Source organism: Pseudophryne corroboree, chromosome 1 (assembly GCF_028390025.1).
Source record: "Pseudophryne corroboree isolate aPseCor3 chromosome 1, aPseCor3.hap2, whole genome shotgun sequence".
Classification (NCBI taxonomy): domain Eukaryota; kingdom Metazoa; phylum Chordata; class Amphibia; order Anura; family Myobatrachidae; genus Pseudophryne; species Pseudophryne corroboree.
The window spans coordinates 252928131-252947469 of NC_086444.1; the positions used below are offsets into that span (position 1 = coordinate 252928131).

General features: G+C 43.8%; 1 protein-coding gene across 5 annotated transcripts in view; it reads left to right on the top strand.

The window, feature by feature from the left end:
* The window catches only part of SRFBP1 (serum response factor binding protein 1), a 376852-nt gene that overhangs the window by 269962 nt on the left and 87551 nt on the right, over window positions 1-19339 (top strand). For all 5 annotated transcript variants that reach the window (XM_063964204.1, XM_063964202.1, XM_063964203.1 and 2 more), the window contains one exon: window positions 14164-14235. In XM_063964204.1, coding sequence (XP_063820274.1) covers window positions 14164-14235 — 72 coding nt within the window. The remainder of the gene's footprint in view (window positions 1-14163; window positions 14236-19339) is intronic.

Here is a 19339-nt window from a genome sequence, read left to right on the forward strand (position 1 = left end):
CCGTTCAATTAGTAGCAGCAAGTGAGGCAATAATTAGCAGTTCACACTGCAACGTGCTATACAGCTGGTTGCATAAGATATTTAAAGCAATGATAATAAGCTTGGCACATGTTGTGATATCGACTGTCAGGCTTATATAGAGAGTCAGTTATTAAACGTAAATACAACCTGCTTTAAGGATCCAGAATTGATCCGTTAAGGACTGGTAGTTGGTATCTCCCGACTCCTGGTGCTTTTAATAACCGTTTTTAGTGGGTCTTATCCGGAGTAATCCAAAAAAACTGGTCCAAACTTAGGCAGGTGAAATTTTAGCACATCCGGTACCGGACAATTGGTGAGAGCTCTTACGCGTTTCTCCGCCTGATAATAGCTCAGCGGCTTCCTCAGAGAAGTGTATCACCATCACTCCGTGCTTCCATTTAAATAGCAGAAGTACTCCCGCTTACGGGGGCGTATCGTTCGTTACGTATCCATGCCAAGCCTCATTATCGGTTATGTAGAAAATTTAAAATCACATATCAGGGACACAAAAAGCTTTTTGAACTTAGTGAATGACGTTGTTTGGAAACCCGGCTCTTTCCTGGTGACCTACGACGTAGAGGCACTGTACTCTAATATTCCTCATGAACTAGGTATCCAAGCTATTGAATACTACTTGAGAAATGATACACAGGTTGAAGGAAATCTAATTGAATTCATTTTGGAATCGATTCGATTCATTCTTACTCACAATTATTTCACTTTTGATTAAATTTATTATTTACAGACACGGGGGACTGCCATGGGGACTAGGTTCGCCCCGAGTTTTGCAAACCTATACATGGGCCTCCTTGAGGAGCAACATGTGTGGGGGAGCGAACTCGGGACGAACCTGGACCTCTATGGCAGATATATAGATGATTTATTTATGATTTGGACGGGGGATTTAACCACACTGCATGCCTTCACGGATAGTCTTAATAATAATTCTTTCGGTCTTAGGTTCACCTGCTCTTGGAGTCCAAGCAGCATCAATTTTTTGCATATTACTCTGACTGTACAGGAAGATAAATTAGTCACACACACATATGTGAAACCAGTAGATCAAAATAGATACTTGCATTATGAGAGCTCACATATGGAAGGGTGGAAAAAGAATATCCCCAAAAGCCAACTTGTTAGGCTGAAAAGGAACTGTTCATCGAATATTAAGTTTAAACAACAGGCAGATAAGATATTGGAATCCTTTGAAGAACAAGGTTACCCGTGTGAAATATTACAAAATGCACTACTAGAGGTAAATAGGATGGATAGAGATTCATTATTAGTAAATAAAAATAAAAGGGATCAAATAGATAAAGAAGGTAATTCCAGGCTTATCACCTTCACTACCCAATATATAATAGTCATGCCAGGGAAATAAAAAAGATTATAAGAAAGAACACCAATCTGCTATGTCTGGATGAGATACTAAGGGAACAGATAAATCCTCGGGGACAAGTTACGTTTAGAAAATCAGAAAATCTAAAATCCAAGTTAGTACATAGTCATTTTATAAATCCAAAAGCATCTACCACTGCGGTAGAAACTTGGCTGCCGTCAAAACCAGCCGGGTTCCATAAGTGTGGAAGAAATGCATGTACAACATGCATGTGTACTTCAAGAAAGAGTATAAGTTTTAGTTCTTCTGTTACAAAGGAAATGTATCAAATAAAGAATTTTCTTAATTGTAATTCCACCTACGTGATATATTTAATTACTTGCGGATGTGGTAAACAATACGTAGGACGTACAACACGTACTCTCCATGTACGATTCTCTGAACACAGGAGAAATATCCAGAAGGGTCTCAATACCCATCCCCTTTCGTTACATATATCACGTTGCCAGAAACAAGGTCTGAATGAAATAACCATAAAAGCAATAGAACAGATAGGGGTAACCAAACGGGGAGGAGACAGATTTAATCTACTATGCAAAAGAGAGGCATATTGGATCTATGTTCTAGGAACCCTAATGCCAGGCGGACTAAATGACACGGTGGAATTGAACAATATTTAGTATATTTCTTGATTATATGTAACTTTATTTAGTTATATGGGAAAATTATTTACTCTATATATAACTATTTATAGAACATATAAAAATATCTCTTTCTTAACTATTATAGAGTTGTGGATCTCTTTAGCTAATAATTAAGCCCAGGTGATAACAATTAGTGTCCTATGTGTGCCAAATCTTATTGAGAGGTACCGTTAATAAATACCTCCTTTGTCCATGTGCAAAGCACTTGTTCTCCTCTTCTCTTTATATATATCTACTATGAATTATTATGAATGTCTACAAGTGAGTGAAGATGTATAGCTTCTCCTCTGAAACATATGAGTGGTTCAAATAATGAATTGATAAATTGATGAATAGTTAATTTAATAATGAACAATCAAATTGTTTGTATATATATATATATGTATTAATATTAATATTAAATGTATAGGCAAAGAAGCCAATTGAATTATTGTTATAGTGTGTGCATCTGATTAATTGTTTAATTATTTAATTATTCGTTATTAAATGTTGATCTAATTGTGAATTATAATTATTGCATGTCAATATAATTCTATTGAGTTGGTTATATTAATCCACTCATTGGTAATAACAGTCCGTGTATTTTGAATTTTGGTAGAACTATAGGGCATAAAGCGGCCTGTTTGACTGTTCCTCCTAGGGAAGCGGAGCGGAACATGTCTAGGCTTCTGATCATTGTGACAAAAAAACAATACTGTTGCTTTAATTGAGACTTGAGACGCAGTCATGTAATTACGAGAGAATATGAGTACATGGAAGTCTGCCGACGTATGCGTTCCATTCCGATAATGAGGCTTGGCATGGATACGTAACGAACGATACGCCCCCGTAAGCGGGAGTACTTCTGCTATTTAAATGGAAGCACGGAGTGATGGTGATACACTTCTCTGAGGAAGCCGCTGAGCTATTATCAGGCGGAGAAACGCGTAAGAGCTCTCACCAATTGTCCGGTACCGGATGTGCTAAAATTTCACCTGCCTAAGTTTGGACCAGTTTTTTTGGATTACTCCGGATAAGACCCACTAAAAACGGTTATTAAAAGCACCAGGAGTCGGGAGATACCAACTACCAGTCCTTAACGGATCAATTCTGGATCCTTAAAGCAGGTTGTATTTACGTTTAATAACTGACTCTCTATATAAGCCTGACAGTCGATATCACAACATGTGCCAAGCTTATTATCATTGCTTTAAATATCTTATGCAACCAGCTGTATAGCACGTTGCAGTGTGAACTGCTAATTATTGCCTCACTTGCTGCTACTAATTGAACGGCTTACGATTAATCCACTGTTGTTCTTCAAGAGACTGCCACGCTGATCGGGTTTTTACCTAACAGATCAATTTGAATGAGCCTTTGGAATAAACCTAATATAAAGGTTTGGAATTGCACTATATCAACTGTGCTAATTATGCCAGGCTTTGCACGGATAACCGGTATCTAGGATCTAATCATATTGATGTGATTTTTAATTATTGTTTTTAATTGTGCAAAATAAAAAGCACGCTTATGTTTTAAATCAGCGCTGTTTTTGGTATGTTTGTATTTTTAGGTAACTGTAAAGGGTGGAGTACTCTCCCTTAATTAAACAGCTGCGATTGAAACAGAGTGTTCTTTAATTTAATTTATAATTAATTGATGCACACACTTTCTGTCTAGCTGTTAGCGCCTAGCCAATTCTGTTTGTTTGTGGTCAATATTGAACTTAAAGGGTCTCAATCGGTACGTCACTTACTACAGATTCAAGATGGAATCTCTGCGCTCAGTAATTGCAGGTTTAGAGCCAAAGGAATTCATGATTGCGCTAGATCTCAAGGATGCGTACTCACACATTCCGATTTGGCAACCTCATCAGAGGTTCTTGCGGTTTGCAATACGCCAGAACCATTACCAGTTTCAGGCTCTGCCGTTTGGCCTTTCGTCAGCGCCTCGGGTATTCACCAATGTGATGTCTGTGATAATAGCTCATCTCAGATCCCTGGGAGTGACAATAGTTCCGTACTTAGACGATCTGCTCATCAAAGCCCTGTCTCAACAGATGCTTCTCCAACATGCGCTGCTAACGTACAATGTACTGGTTCACCACGGCTGGATTGTCAACTTCAAGAAATCACATCTAATTCCGTCTCAACTACTTCAATTCCTAGGTATGATTCTCGATACGGTAAATCAAAGAATTTACCTACCACAACAGAAAGTACAGGTTATTCGCCATCTGGTACAATTAGTGCTCAAGCCACGCACAGTCTCGGTACATTTGTGCATTCGCCTCTTAGGAACAACGGTGGCGGCTTTCGAAGCGCTTCAGTTCGGAAGATTTCACTCACGTCCATTTCAACTGGATGTGCTCGCACAGTGGTCGGGCTCACATCTGCAGATTCATCACAGGGTGAGGTTGTCGCCAAGGGCAAGGGTGTCTCTACTCTGGTGGCTCAAGGTACACAATTTAACCGCAGGGAAACTGTTCGGCGGCTGGAATTGGATAATTCTAACGACGGACGCGAGTCTCAGAGGTTGGGGAGCTGTAGTTCAAAATTGTCAGCTCCAGGGTCTCTGGGCGGATCACGAAAGATTGCTGTCTATAAATGTCCTGGAACTCCGCGCAATTTACAATGCGCTACGACAAGCAGTACACATGCTTCGGTCTCAGACTGTCCAAGTGCAGTCAGACAACGCGACGGCAGTCGCATACATCAACAAACAAGGAGGAATGAGAAGCCGCATGGCAATGCGGGAAGTAGCTTGAATCCTCAATTGGGCAGAATACCACCAGGTGATATTGTCGGCAGTGTTAATTTCGGGAGTGGACAACTGGGAGGCGGATTATCTCAGCCGTCGGGATTTTCATCCAGGAGAATGGGCATTAAATCCAGAAGTTTCACATGTTGGTCCAGAGGTGGGGTTACCCTCAAGTGGACCTGATGGCATCTCGCCACAATCACCAAACGCCCCAGTATGTGTCCAGAACGCGAGATCCAAAGACAGTGGCGGTGGATGCTCTCACAATCGCTTGGCCGTACAGCCTAGTGTATCTGTTTCCACCATTTCCGCTGCTCCCTCTGGTGCTAAAACGGATCAAAAGAGAGTCTGTCACAGTCATACTAGTGGCGCCTCATTGGCCTCGGAGAGCTCGGTTCTCGGATCTCCGCGGACTATTTGCAGACGATCCTTGGCCGCTCCCACTACGTCCGGACTTGTTACAACAGGGTCCGTTCCGTTACCCCGATTTAGCGCGGCTGCGTTTGACGGGGTGGCGATTGAGACCGCACTCTTAAGAAGAGAGGGCATTCCAGAACCGGTTGTACCAACAGTGTTACGCGCTAGGAAGCCAGTTACGGCCACTCATAATTACAGAATTTGGCGTGCCTATATAGGTTGGTGTGAAGCTCGGAAGTTTCCGACATCATCTTTCAAGTTATCCCGTCTTTTGTTATTTCTACAGACGGGGTTAGATGGAGGACTGCGTTTATCTACACTAAAGGTGCAGGTATCTGCGTTGTCACTTTATTTTCAAAGACGATTGGCTCTATTACCGTCGGTACACACTTTTATGCAAGGTGTCCTCAGAGTACTGCCTCCATTTATTCCACCTACTGCGCCATGGGACTTGAATCTGGTTTTAGATTTCTTACAGTCTTCATATTTCGAACCCTTACAGCAAGTTAATATAAAGTTTCTCACTAGGAAAACAATTTTTTTTCTAGCCTTAGCTTCGGCAAGGCGTGTTTCAGATTTGGGTGCCTTGTCATGCAAGCCACCGTATTTGGTGTTTCATGATGACAGAGCGGAACTTCGGACGAATCCCGCTTTCTTACCAAAGGTAGTGTCATCTTTTCACATCAATCAACCAATAGTAGTTCCTGTGTTAACAGGACATTCTGGAACTCTGGATCTGGTACGCGCATTACGCGTTTATGTATCCCGAACGTCTACAGTTCGTAAGACGGATACGTTGTTTGTTCTCTATGATGCTGCCAAGATGGGTTGGCCAGCGTCTAAGCAGACCTTTATCCAGATGGATAAAACTGACTATACGTCAGGCTTACCTTCATGCTAGGTTACAGCCGCCTACATCAGTAACAGCTCATTCCACACGTTCTGTGGGAACTACATGGACAGCTGGTCGTAGAGTTTCAACGACGCAGCTTTGCCGTGCGGCTACATGGTCATCAGTGCACACGTTTGTGCGCTTTTATAAGTTTGATACGTTTGCGGCATCAGCATCTAGCTTTGGCCGCCTAGTGTTACAGGTGCCAAACAGCTCTCCCGCCCAAGGGGGAAGCTTTGGTACGTCCCAAGAGTACTCCAGTGACCCCTAGTGGATGAAAAAGAAAATAGGATTTTGGTACTTACCAGATAAATCCTTTTCTTTGAATCCATAGGGGGCACTGGACGCCCACCTAGAGCAGTTTTACCTGGTTTCTGGTAAGTTCAGGGGATCTTATGATAACACACTCTCACCGACTGGTTCAAATTAGCAAGTGCTGGTTATGGTGTCAACTGTTTAGTTGTCAGTAACGTTATGTGTCAACTTCATTGTTGTCCGTTATGTTCTATGTAATACTCCATTGTCAACCTCTCTATAGCTCCTGTTCGGCTCAATAAAAAACACTGGGGTACTCTGGGATATGGAGGGGTGGAGTGTTCTAAATTTAAATATTCAGTGCCCTGTTCCTATGGAGGCCGTCCATATCCCAAGAGTACTCCAGTGCCCCCTATGGATTCAAAGAAAAGGATTTACCTGGTAAGTACCAAAATCCTATTTTTTTTTAATGTAAAAAAGAAGTCCTCAGTCACTTTTCTTGCTTCAAAGGAATTGAATACCCTGTTTGAATAACCTTGGGTTCATCCTGATAAGAAGTTTCAGATCCCTAAAAGGTTGCTCTCATCTTTTCCTTTTCCTCTGTAGGATAGGAAAAAATGGGAAAATCCACCAATAGTGGACACATCAGTCTCTAGGCTGTCACGTAAAATCGTATTGCCTGTTCTTGGTGCAGCCTTCCTGAAAGAAGCGGCTAATCGTAAAATTGAGACTACACTCAAATCATTGTACACAGCTGCTGGGGTGGCCCAAAGACCCACTATTGCATGTGCATGGATCACTAAAGCCATTGCAAAATGGTCAGGTAACCTAATTAAGGGGTTAGATTCCTTATCCAGGGGTGGTGTTGTCTTGCTCCTGCAGCATATACAGGACTCTGTGAACTTTATGGTGGAAGCCATGAAGGAAATAGGAGTGCTTAACGCACGCACCACCGCTATGGCAGTATTGGCACGCAGAGGCTTGTGGCTACGCCAGTGGACTGCTAACGCGGATTCCAGATAAGGCATGGAAGGCCTACCATTCACAGCAGAGGCCTTGTTCGGAGATGAATTGGACAAATGGATCTCCACAGCTACTGCGGGAAAGTCTACGTATCTTCCTTCTGCAGCCCCCCAACCAAGAAGACTTATTCAGCTTCTAAGTTACAGTCCTTTTGGACGGCCAAGTTCAAGGGCAAATCCAGAGGTGCTTCTACATCCTCCAGCAACTGCAGGTACTCAGGAACAGAGCCCAGGCTCTGCTTCCTCAAAGACTTCAGCATGACGGTGGACTGCAATGCCTGGAAGGCTGTCAGGTGGGATCTCGCCTACAATTCTTCAGTCAAATCTGGTCAAATTCGTGCCATGATCCCTGGGTCATAAATCTTGTTTCCCGGGGCTACAGACTCTAGTTTCAAGAGCTCCCACCTCACAGATTCTTCAGATCAGGCTTGCCAGTTTCACAAGAGGCAAGTATAACTTTACAACATGCAATCCACAAACTGGTACAGACTCACGTCATTGTTCCAGTTCCACCTCATCAGCAAAACAAGGGGTACTATTCCAACTTGTTTGTAGTACCGAAACCAGACGGATCGGTAAGACCAATTTTGAACCTCAAGTCGTTGAACCCGTACTTGAGAGTGTTCAAATTCAAGATGGAGTCTCTGAGAGCGGTGATCTCAGGTCTGGAGGAGGGAGAATTCCTAGTGTGTCTGGATATCAAGGATGCATACCTTCATTCCGATCTGGTCGCCTCAACAGGCTTATCTATGGTTTGCACTGCAGGGCTATCACTACCAGTTCCAGGCCCTGTCATTTGGCCTCTCCACGGCACCTAGGGTGTTCACCAAGGTGATGGCAGAGATGATGTTTCTACTTCGCAAACAGGGATTGAACATAATTCCGTACCTGGACGATCTTCTGATAAAAGCACCGTCCAGGGAAAGCTTGCTGAACAGCATTGCTCTCTCAACCAAACTTCTCCAGGATCATGGGTGGATTCTGAATCTCCTGAAATCTCACCTAGAGCCAACACAGAGGCTCCCATTCCTGGGAATGATACTGGATACGGAGTCGCAGAAGGTGCTCCTTCCATTGGAAAAGGCATTAGTAATCCAGTCGATGGTTCGGGATGTCCTGAAGCCAACCCGGATATCGGTGCATCTATGCATTCGCCTTCTGGGGAAAATGGTGGCCTCTTACGGGGCTCTTCAATATGGAAGGTTTCACGCAAGACCCTTCCAGATCGCTTTGTTGGACAAATGGTTCGCATCGCATCTTCACATGCACCAGAGGATCCGTCTGTCGCCAAAAGCAAGGATCTCCCTTCTGTGGTGGCTACAGACTTCTTACCTCATCGAGGGTCGGCGGTTCGGAATTCAGAACTGTATTCTGCTAACCGCAGATGCAAGCCTCAGAGGTTGGGGAGCAGTCACTCAGGGGGTGCAGTTTCAAGGAAGATGGTCAAGTCAGGAAGTCATTCTTCCAGTCAACATTTCTGGAACTCAGGGCCATATACAACGCCCTTCTGCAGGCCTCACATCTTCTTCAAGATCGGGCTATTCATGTCCAGTCGAACAATGTGACGTACATAAACCGACAGGGCGGAACGAAAAGCAGAGCAGCAGTGTCAGAGGTGTCAAGAATTCTACTCTGGGCAGAGAGAAATGCTGTGGCGTTGTCAGCGGTCTTCATTCTGGGAGTAGACAACTGGGAAGCAGACTTCCTCAGCAGATACGACCTGCACCCAGGGGAGTGGGGACTTCACCCGGAAGTGTTCAGGTGCTTTACAAGTCGATGGGGATATTCACAGATCGACATGATGGCCTCTCATCTCAACAAGAAGCTCAAGCGGTATTCTAGGTCGAGAGACCCACAGGCGGTGGCAGTAGACACCCTGACGACTCCATGGGTCAGATGGTGTACGTGTTTCCTCCACTTCCTCTGATCCCAAGAATTCTAAAAAGGGAAAAGGTTCAAGCAATTCAAATTGCTCCGGACTGGCCAAGAAAGGTCTGGTACGCGGACCTTCTGGAGATGCACCTCGAAGATCCGTGGCCTCTACCTCTTCGCGAGGATCTTCTGCAACAGGGCCCATTTGTCTATCAGGACTTACCGTGGCTACCTTTGACGGCATGGAAGTTGAACAACTGATTCTAGCCAGGAGAGGGATCCCTAACAAGGTTTTCCCGACTATGATCCAAGCCAGGAAGGGAGTAACGTCTAAACATTACCATCGTATTTGGAAGAAATACGTCTCTTGGTGTGAGAGCAGTAAATTTTCTGCGGTGGAATTCCATCTAGGACGTTTCCTGCTTTTTCTACAAGCAGGAGTAGATGTGGGCCTACGTCTGGGCTCCATAAAAGTCCAGATTTCGGCCTTGTCCATTTTCTTTCAGAAACAATTGGCTTCTCTCTCTGAGGTCCAGACGTTCTTGAAAGGTGTTCTACACATCCAACCTCCATTTGTGCCTCCCACGGAACCTTGGGATCTCGATGTGGTGCTGCATTTCCTCCAATCGGACTGGTTTGAGCCGTTACAGGAGGTGGACGTAAAATATCTTATGTGGAAGACTGTCACACTGTTGGCCTTGGCTTCAGCAAGACATGTGTCGGAACTGGGGGCTTTATTTCACAAAAGTCCTTATTTCATTTTCCATGAGGACAGAGCTGAACTCAGAACTCGTCAGCAATTTCTTCCTAAGGTGGTGTCTGTGTTTCACATCAACCAACCTATTGTGGTCCCGGTTGTCACCGACACCTCTGCTGCTTCAAAGTCTTTGGATGTTGCGAGGGCTTTGAAGGTGTATGTGAAAAGAACAGCTTGTCACAGAAAGACGGACTCGCTGTTTGTTCTTTATGATCCCAATAAGATTGGGTGTCCTGCTTCAAAGCAGACTATTGCACGCTGGATCAGACGTACTATCCAGCATGGTTATTCCACAGCAAGTTTGCCATGTCCAAAACCTGTACAGGCCCACTCTACTAGGCCGGTGGGTTCTTCCTGGAAGGCTGCCCGGGATGTCTCGGCTTTACAGCTCTGCCGAGCAGCTACTTGGTCAGGTTCGAACATGTTTGCTAAGTTCTACAAGTTTGATACTTTGGCCTCTGAGGGCCTTCAGTTTGGTCAATCAGTTTTGTAGGTTCCTCAGCACTTTCCCACCCGGTTTGGGAGCTTTGGTACATCCCCATGGTACTAACTGGACCCCAGTATCCTCTAGGACGTAAGAGAAAATAGGATTTTAATTACCTACTGGTAAATCCTTTTCTCGTAGTCCGTAGAGGATACTGGGCGCCCGCCCAGTGCTTCGTAGTTCCTGTACTGTTACTCGGTTAAGTAATGTTGGTTCAGCCATTGCTGTTCCTGTTTCAAGTTTGGTTAGCTTGGCTTTCCTCTTGTTGTGTGTGCTGGTTCGGAATCTCACCACTCTCCTTATCTATCCTTCTCTCGAAGTATGTCCGTCTCCTCGGGCACAGTTTCCTAGACTAAGTCTGGTAGGAGGGGCATAGAGGGAGGAGCCAGCCCACACTATCAAATTCTTAAAGTGCCCATGGCTCCTAGTGGATCCGTCTATACCCTATGGTACTAAATGGACCCCAGTATCCTCTACGGACTACGAGAAAAGGATTTACCGGTAGGTAATTAAAATCCTATTTTTAGTGTGTAAAGCATTCATAAAGAATGCAGACTGTGGAGTTGTTGACAATCATTTCCTTGACAGATATTTTGTGGGCCTCATGAATGTGTAAAGCAAATTTACTTATTTAAAATTCTAAATGAAAGAGAAGTACAATCTGATAAATAGCTAGAATCTTGCCTACATTTTGAGGAAGCGGTGTATAGCTGGGCATCTTGTAATGTGAATTATACCTATTGCTTATCATGGGATACATTTTCTTTGGCTTGACCAGGATAATCTTGTTCCAGTGCTCGCCCACTGAGGCTGTTGCTTAGGTACTGATTTTATGGAAGGTCCTCTTTCTTGCTAAAATTGTGGCCAGGTTTACTTATATACCACTTTTCAACACTGGGTAAACTTGTCTCAAATTATACTAGAAGTATTTTAAAATATATTTTTTTTAATTGAAGCTTTTTGTGAAAAGGGATGATGGAACAGAAGGCAAAAAGGGATGGGTAAATACTTAGCAATCCAAGAATTCTAGACCATATACCAGGGATGTCCAAACTGTGGCCTTACAGCTGTTGTGAAACTACATTTCACAGCATGCCCTGACACCATTTTGCTGTCAGCGAATGCTAAAGCTGAGTCAGGGTATGCTGGGATGTGTAGTTTCTCAACGGATGGAGGGCAGCAGTTTGGACATGCCTGCCATATACCATATATTGTAAGATCAAGTCTAAGGGAACCATGGTATCATTTAGAATAATCATCTTGATATATAAGAAGATTCCATGGTCCTCCCATTCCCAGAGGATGAGCAAAGTTCCAATTCACAGACCATAGGTCATTGGACAGGGATGCTCCTTGATAGTTCAGTCGGGGTGACGAACTATCAGCTCACTTTCAATAATACTTGAGATTTGACCGACTATTCCAACACAACAATAAAGGTGTTTTTTTGAAGGCTAACTTTGTAGAGATAGGAAAATGTGTAAGTGATTCTTCGGCAGAGTGGAGGAACTTGCAAGAGAGGTGGAAAATTAATGAAGTGCAATACTAAAAGCAACAGAACTTTGTATAAAAAAGATTAGGAAAAGCACAAGAAAAAGGAAACCAGTGTGGTTTGCAAAAGAAGCATACCCCAAAATTATTGTACTGCGCTTATATATTGACTCTCAACTGGGCAAGGTTAAAAAAATACTTCAAGACACCATATGTATATAAAAAGTATATAACTTATTTATTTTTTATAATTCTCTAGAAAATAAATCTTATTTGATATATAAAAAAAAGTCACAGTGGTAATAAGATTAAATACACATATATATATAAAAATCTATAAATTAATTACAGAGAAATTGGGAAACTTTAAACAGGAGTCACAAACTTATTAATGTGTCAATTCAGAAACATAGTTGTGGGTGCACACTCCCAAACTACTTGTGGATATAGCTGTGAATAATATTTTGCACTTATAATTAAATCCCGGAATGGAATCTTTACCAGATCTACCGTGCTGGCCTTTTTGCTGCAATGCAGCTGCCACGGCTTTTCTTTCACGACAGGTTCTTTTGTGCGTTATCTGTGACCTAGTACATGTTTAAAACTATTCCCTATGCGGTTTAGGTCGCAGCCTAGATTTTCCGGTAGATTGAGAGATGCTTTGCTGTTTCTGCGGTGTGAAGAAGATGCTAATTGAAAGAACAAAAACTCTACGCTACACCATTTAGTGTGGTGTTTTGCTATACATATGTGTCCTTACCTTTTTTTACAGGGATAAGGGTAATCCCTTTCATACTGTATGTCATTACCGTTGGAGAATGGAGGTGAAGAGAAACCACTGGCTAGTACCAAGGCTGCTGGATTGTAATATAGATTCAACCACCGTGACGAAGGCATAAAAACCATAGTGAAGTAAAGTTCTCTTCATGAAGGGCCAATAATTTAAACTCCTTTTCTGCATCTAGCACCATCACCAGAGAGAGAACATTGACAACCACGAGTATTGAACCAAATCTACAGGGATTGGGAGTTTTAATAACCACATTCCTTCGGGCCATTAACCGGTTTTAGAATTACTCCTATTAAAATTGGTACCTTTTAAGGATGGCATTGAAAAGCTCAGCTAGGACAGAAATTGGCGGGTTTTGTGATTTTCTTATAATGCAGTAGCTAGCCTGGAAAGCAACAGGACCTGGGGTGGAAGGATTTTTAATGGTTTACAAAATCTCTTCAGAGGAGATAATCCTGTTGAGTTGGGATAAGAAAAAATACCAGGCAGTGAGTCTAGAAAGCAATCTATTTTTGCCTCAAGGTTGGAGGAGCTGTCTTAGCGGAAAGGGAGATCATACAGTTCTGAATTTAAATTCTGAAAACACATTGCCAAAGCAGACTACCACAGTCTTTAATAGGATATATTCTATTGCGGGCACACAATTTTGCGGCCAACAAAGAATACTCTTTGTCACCTTTATTGTAAAGCCGATGCTGCAGTCAGCGGAGGGTTTTTAGCAGCTTTTAAAATACTACAAGTTCAGTTATTCTGCCTAACATCTAAAGTAAAGCAAAAAATAGAAGTACAAATTATAGTGCTGACTTTCAGCTTGTGGCGCTTCATACATTATTTTCACAGCAGTTTTCTACAGGATTTAAAGTGGAGACTATTTTACTGAATACTGTCTTTACAAAACGTTTTCCAATCTTTTTACTTTTATAAATTAAAAAAAAAATAGATGTGCTGTAAATTGCAAAAGCTTTCCTGAAAGCTAAAAGTGAGGTGGGATTGGAATACCTCTTTTTCACAACAATCTTTGGAACATTTATCTACCTGTCGTCATGGGTGGTTTTCAAGCCAGCAAATGTAGTACTTCAGCTCCTCCCTTTCACACTCCCCTGTCCCATCTATTTGATTAGAAAGTGGGACGGGTGGTTGTGGGAAAGTTACATACTCTCCCAGAGTCCGTGATACTCTCCAAAATATCTGTAGACTCCCAGACGTTTCAGGAGAGTAGGGATTGGCCAGAGATGAGATTACTTCTTGATCTCTCTTACTGTAGTATAACTTTTCGAAAAGTACTCTTACAAATTGTCAGATGTGTGCTATATGTTCATCTTACAAGTTTACGTAAATTGAACTTAAAATGTGTTAAACTCATTTATTTTCCACCAACAGGCACTGAAACCAGATGATGTGACAAAAACTGCTTTGCGAAAAGAAATAAACTTTGATAAAGTGTTTAACAAGGTAATTATTTCTTACACGCTGTTTTGTTTCCCTTTTCTTTTTTTTTTTTAATTCTTCACATTCTAAAATGGTTATTTGTCATCCAAGAAAATAGCCCTGAAAGGGTTTACTATGATGCTGATGCATGTTATTGTGACTTTTACTAGGAGCAAATAAATGTATATGCATTTATATAAACAACTGTAATCCACAAGGTTCCTAATTGAGGTACAGTTATATTAGTATATGGTTATTTATGGCTTGGGTATGAATTGCCTAAAATAAAAAGTTATTCTTCTTTGTCATTCCCTTTTTCCTGTTTTTATACTGTATAAACATCCTTTTTCTCATAAATTACGTAAATCATTTACCTCTGCCAACCTGTTACTCTATTAACATGCTTCGTCTGGTATCCAGCGTATATTTCCATGCTCTCTTTATATATTGTCATATATCGTCTTACGACAATTCCACAAATAAGGATGTGATAATACATTATCATTGTTCTCTTTCCAAACCTCATCCCTATTCGTAAATTATTTCTGCCTTAACCCCAAGTCTATATAAATTTTTTTCTTTGTTATAGAACATTATAATTCCTCTTCTCATTCACATCCCTATCCCTATATTATCATCCTCCTTGTTGCCTTCCTTTAATATTATCCTCCATTCTCAATTTTGAGATTATTCTGTATGTTCTCATTCCTCTTCTCCACATCCCAAATGCAGCAAAAATCATATGTTGATTTTAATAACCTCTTAAATAGGCACCGCAGTTAATTTTTAATGAAGATTTTTCCACAGCTGTTCTGACTTGCAAATTATACACGTATCTGAGGTATCCGTTTTGTGATTCATTTTGTGAATTCCTTCTTACATGGCAGTGATTTTACATTCCTGAGTACAACTAACGACATAACCTTAAATACACTTTGCATTGTTGCATGTTTGCACAAGCTCTCCAAGACGTGATGAAAGATGGCCACGTAGACGCTCTATGTATGCTATGTAAAGACTGTAATTTATGGTCATTTGGCCACTGCACACAGTTTTCTTCAATTTTCCCTACTGTTCTGGGGAACAGTAAGAAGCTGAAATAGTCATTTCATATAATTTGCAAATATTACTTTGAAATGATATATATTGTACAGCACACACAGTGTAATTTGCAGTTTAGATGGATACACATGCTGTAATAGTACTTTATGCTGACATGAGTTTTAAAAAGTAAATACATTTTAAGAAAAATTAATGTCAAGTAATTATTGGCCCACACACTTTTTTTTTTGGTCTAACGTCCTAGTGGATGCTGGGGACTCCGTAAGGACCATGGGGAATAGACGGGCTCCGCAGGAGACAGGGCACTTTAAGAAAGAATTAGGATACTGGTGTGCACTGGCTCCTCCCTCTATGTCCCTCCTCCAGACCTTAGTTTGAATCTGTGCCCGGACGAGCTGGGTGCACCTTAGTGAGCTCTCCTGAGCTTGCTAAAAAGAAAGTATTTTGTTAGGATTTTTTTATTTTCAGAGAGATCTGCTGGCAACAGACTCTCTGCTACGTGGGACTGAGGGGAGAGAAGCAGCCCTACTCACTAGAAGATAGGTCCTGCTTTTTAGGCTACTGGACACCATTAGCTCCAGAGGGGTCGTCCGATCCCGGAGCCGCGCCGCCGTCCCCCTCGCAGAGCCAGAAGACAGAAGCCGGCGTGAGAAGCAAGAAGACTTCGAAATCGGCGGCAGAAGACTCCAGTCTTCATATGAGGTAGCGCACAGCACTGCAGCTGTGCGCCATTTCTCCCACACTAAACCCACACACTCCGGTCACTGTAGGGTGCAGGGGGGGGGGCGCCCTGGGCAGCAATTGGGAACCTCTTGGCAAAAAGCAGCATATATACAGTTGGGCACTGTATATATGCATGAACCCCCGCCATTATTTTACACACAAAACGCGGGACAGAAGCCCGCCGCTGAGAGGGCGGGGCTTCTTCCTCAGCACTCACCAGCGCCATTTTCTCTCCACAGCTCCGCTGAGAGGAAGCTCCCCAGGCTCTCCCCTGCAGAATCACGGCAGAAAGAGGGTAAAAAGAGAGGGGGGGCACATAAATTTGGCGCAAAAAGCAGTATATACAGCAGCTACTGGGTTAACACTAAGTTACTGTGTGATTCCTGGGTCATATAGCGCTGGGGTGTGTGCTGGCATACTCTCTCTCTGTCTCTCCAAAAGGCCTTGTGGGGGAACTGTCTTCAAATAGAGCATCCCCTGTGTGTGTGGTGTGTCGGTACGCTTGTGTCGGCATGTTTGAGGAGGAAGGCTATGTGGAAACAGAGCGGGTACAAATGAATGTGGGGTCGCCGCCGACACCCGATTGGATGGATATGTGGAAGGTTTTAAATGATAATATTAATTCCTTGCATAAAAGGTTGGATAAAGCTGACGCCTTGGGACAGTCAGGGTCTCAACCCATGCCTGATCCTACAGCGCAGGGGCCGTCAGGGTCTCAGAAGCGCCCACTATCCCAAATTGTTGACACAGATATCGACACAGATTCTGACTCCAGTGTCGATGGCGATGATGCAAAGTTGCAGCCTAAAATGGCTAAAGCCATCCGTTACATGATTATAGCAATGAAAGATGTGTTACACATCACAGAGGAAACCCCAGTCCCTGACAAGAGGGTTTATATGTATGGGGGTAGGGGGGGGGGGGGGGGAGGCAAGAGGTGACCTTTCCCCCTTCACATGGGTTAAATGAGTTATGTGAAAAGGCTTAGGAATCTCTAGATAGAAAACTGCAGATTTCCAAATGGATGCTTATGGCGTATCCTTTCCCGCCAACGGACAGGTTACGCTGGGAATCCTCCCCTAGGGTAGACAAAGCTTTAACATGCTTATCCAAGAGGATAGCCCTGCCGTCACAGGATACGGCCACCCTAAAAGATGCTGCGGATAGAAAGCAGGAGGGTATCCTGAAGTCCATTTATACACATTCAGGTACCCTACTAAGGCCGGCAATTGCGTCGGCCTGGATGTGTAGTGCTGTAGCAGCATGGACAGATACCTTATCTGAGGAACTTGATACCTTGGACAAGGATACTATAGTACTGACCCTGGGGCATATAAAAGACGCTGTCCTATATATGAAAGATGCCCAAAGAGACATTAGCCTGCTGAGCTCTAGAATAAATGCAATGTCGATTTCTGCCAGAAGGGTCCTGTGGACTCGGCAATGGACAGGCGATGCCGACTCAAAAAGGCACATGGCGGTTTTACCTTACAAGGGTGAGGAATTGTTTGGGGACGGTCTCTCGGACCTGGTCTCCACAGCTACGGCTGGAAAGTCAAATTTTTTGCCATATATTCCCTCACAACCTAAGAAAGCACCGTATTACCAAATACAGTCCTTTCGATCACAAAAAGGCAAGAAAGTCCGAGGTGCGTCCTCTCTTGCCAGAGGCAGGGGTAGAGGAAAAAAGCTGTAAAATACAGCTAGTTCCCAGGAACAGAAGTCCTCCCCGGCTTCCTCTAAATCCACCGCATGACGCTGGGGCTCCACAGGCGGAGCCAGGCCCGGTGGGGGCGTGTCTCCGAAATTTCAGCCACAAGTGGGTTCACTCACAGGTGGATCCCTGGGCTATAGAGATTGTGTCTCAGGGATACAAGCTGGAATTCGAAGTAATGCCCCCTCACAGTTACCTCAAATCGGCCCTGCCAGCTTCCCCCATAGAGAGGGAAATAGTGTTAGCTGCAATTCACAAATTGTATCTCCAGCAGGTGGTGGTAAAGGTTCCCCTCCTTCAATAGGGAAGGGGTTACTATTCGACAATGTTGTGGTACCGAAACCGGACGGTTCGGTCAGACCCATATTGAATTTAAAATCCCTGAACATATACCTGAAAAGGTTCAAGTTCAAGATGGAATCGGTCAGAGCTGTCATCGCAAGCCTGGAGGAGGGGGATTTTATGGTGTCTCTGGACATAAAGGATGCTTACCTTCATGTCCCCATTTATCCACCTCATCAGGAGTACCTCAGATTTGTGGTACAGGATTGTCATTACCAATTCCAGACGTTGCCATTTGGTCTGTCCACGGCACCGAGAATATTTACCAAGGTAATGGCAGAAATGATGGTGCTCCTGCGAAAGCAAGGAGCCACAATTATCCCATACTAGGACGATCTCCTCATAAAGGCGAGGTCCAGAGAGCAGTTGCTGATCAGCGTAGCACGCTCTCGGGAAGTGTTACAACAGCACGGCTGGATTCTGAATATTCCAAAGTCGCAGCTGATTCCTACGACGCGTCTGCCCTTCCTGGGCATGATTCTGGACACAGACCAGAAGAAGGTTTTTCTCCCGACGGAGAAGGCTCAGGAACTCATGACACTGGTCAGAGACCTCTTAAAACCAAAACAGGTGTCGGTGCATCACTGCACGCGAGTCCTGGGAAAGATGGTGGCGTCATACGAGGCCATTCCCTTCGGCAGGTTCCATGCGAGGACCTTTCAATGGGATCTGTTGGACAAGTGGTCCGGATCGCATCTACAGATGCAGAGGCTGATCACCCTATCCCCCAGGGCCAGGGTGTCTCTTCTGTGGTGGCTGCAGAGTGCTCACCTGCTCGAGGGCCGCAGATTCGGCATTCAGGACTGGGTCCTGGTGACCACGGATGCAAGCCTCCGAGGGTGGGGGGCAGTCACACAGGGAAGAAATTTCCAGGGTCTGTGGTCAGGTCAGGAGACTTGCCTTCACATCAATATCCTTGAGCTAAGGGCCATATACAACGCCCTAAGTCAGCGGAGACCCTGCTTCGCAACCAATCGGTGCTGATTCAATCAGACAACATCACCGCAGTGGCTCATGTAAACCGCCAAGGCGGCACAAGGAGCAGGGTGGCGATGGCGGAAACCACCAGAATTCTTCGATGGGCGGAGAATCACGTACGAGCACTGTCAGCAATGTTCATTCCGGGAGTGGACAACTGGGAAGCAGACTTCCTCAGCAGGCACGACCTCCACCCGGGAGAGTGGGGACTTCATCAGGAAGTCTTCACGCAGATTGCAAGGCGATGGGAACTGCCACAGGTGGACATGATGGCATCCCGCCTCAACAAAAAGCTACAGAGGTATTGCG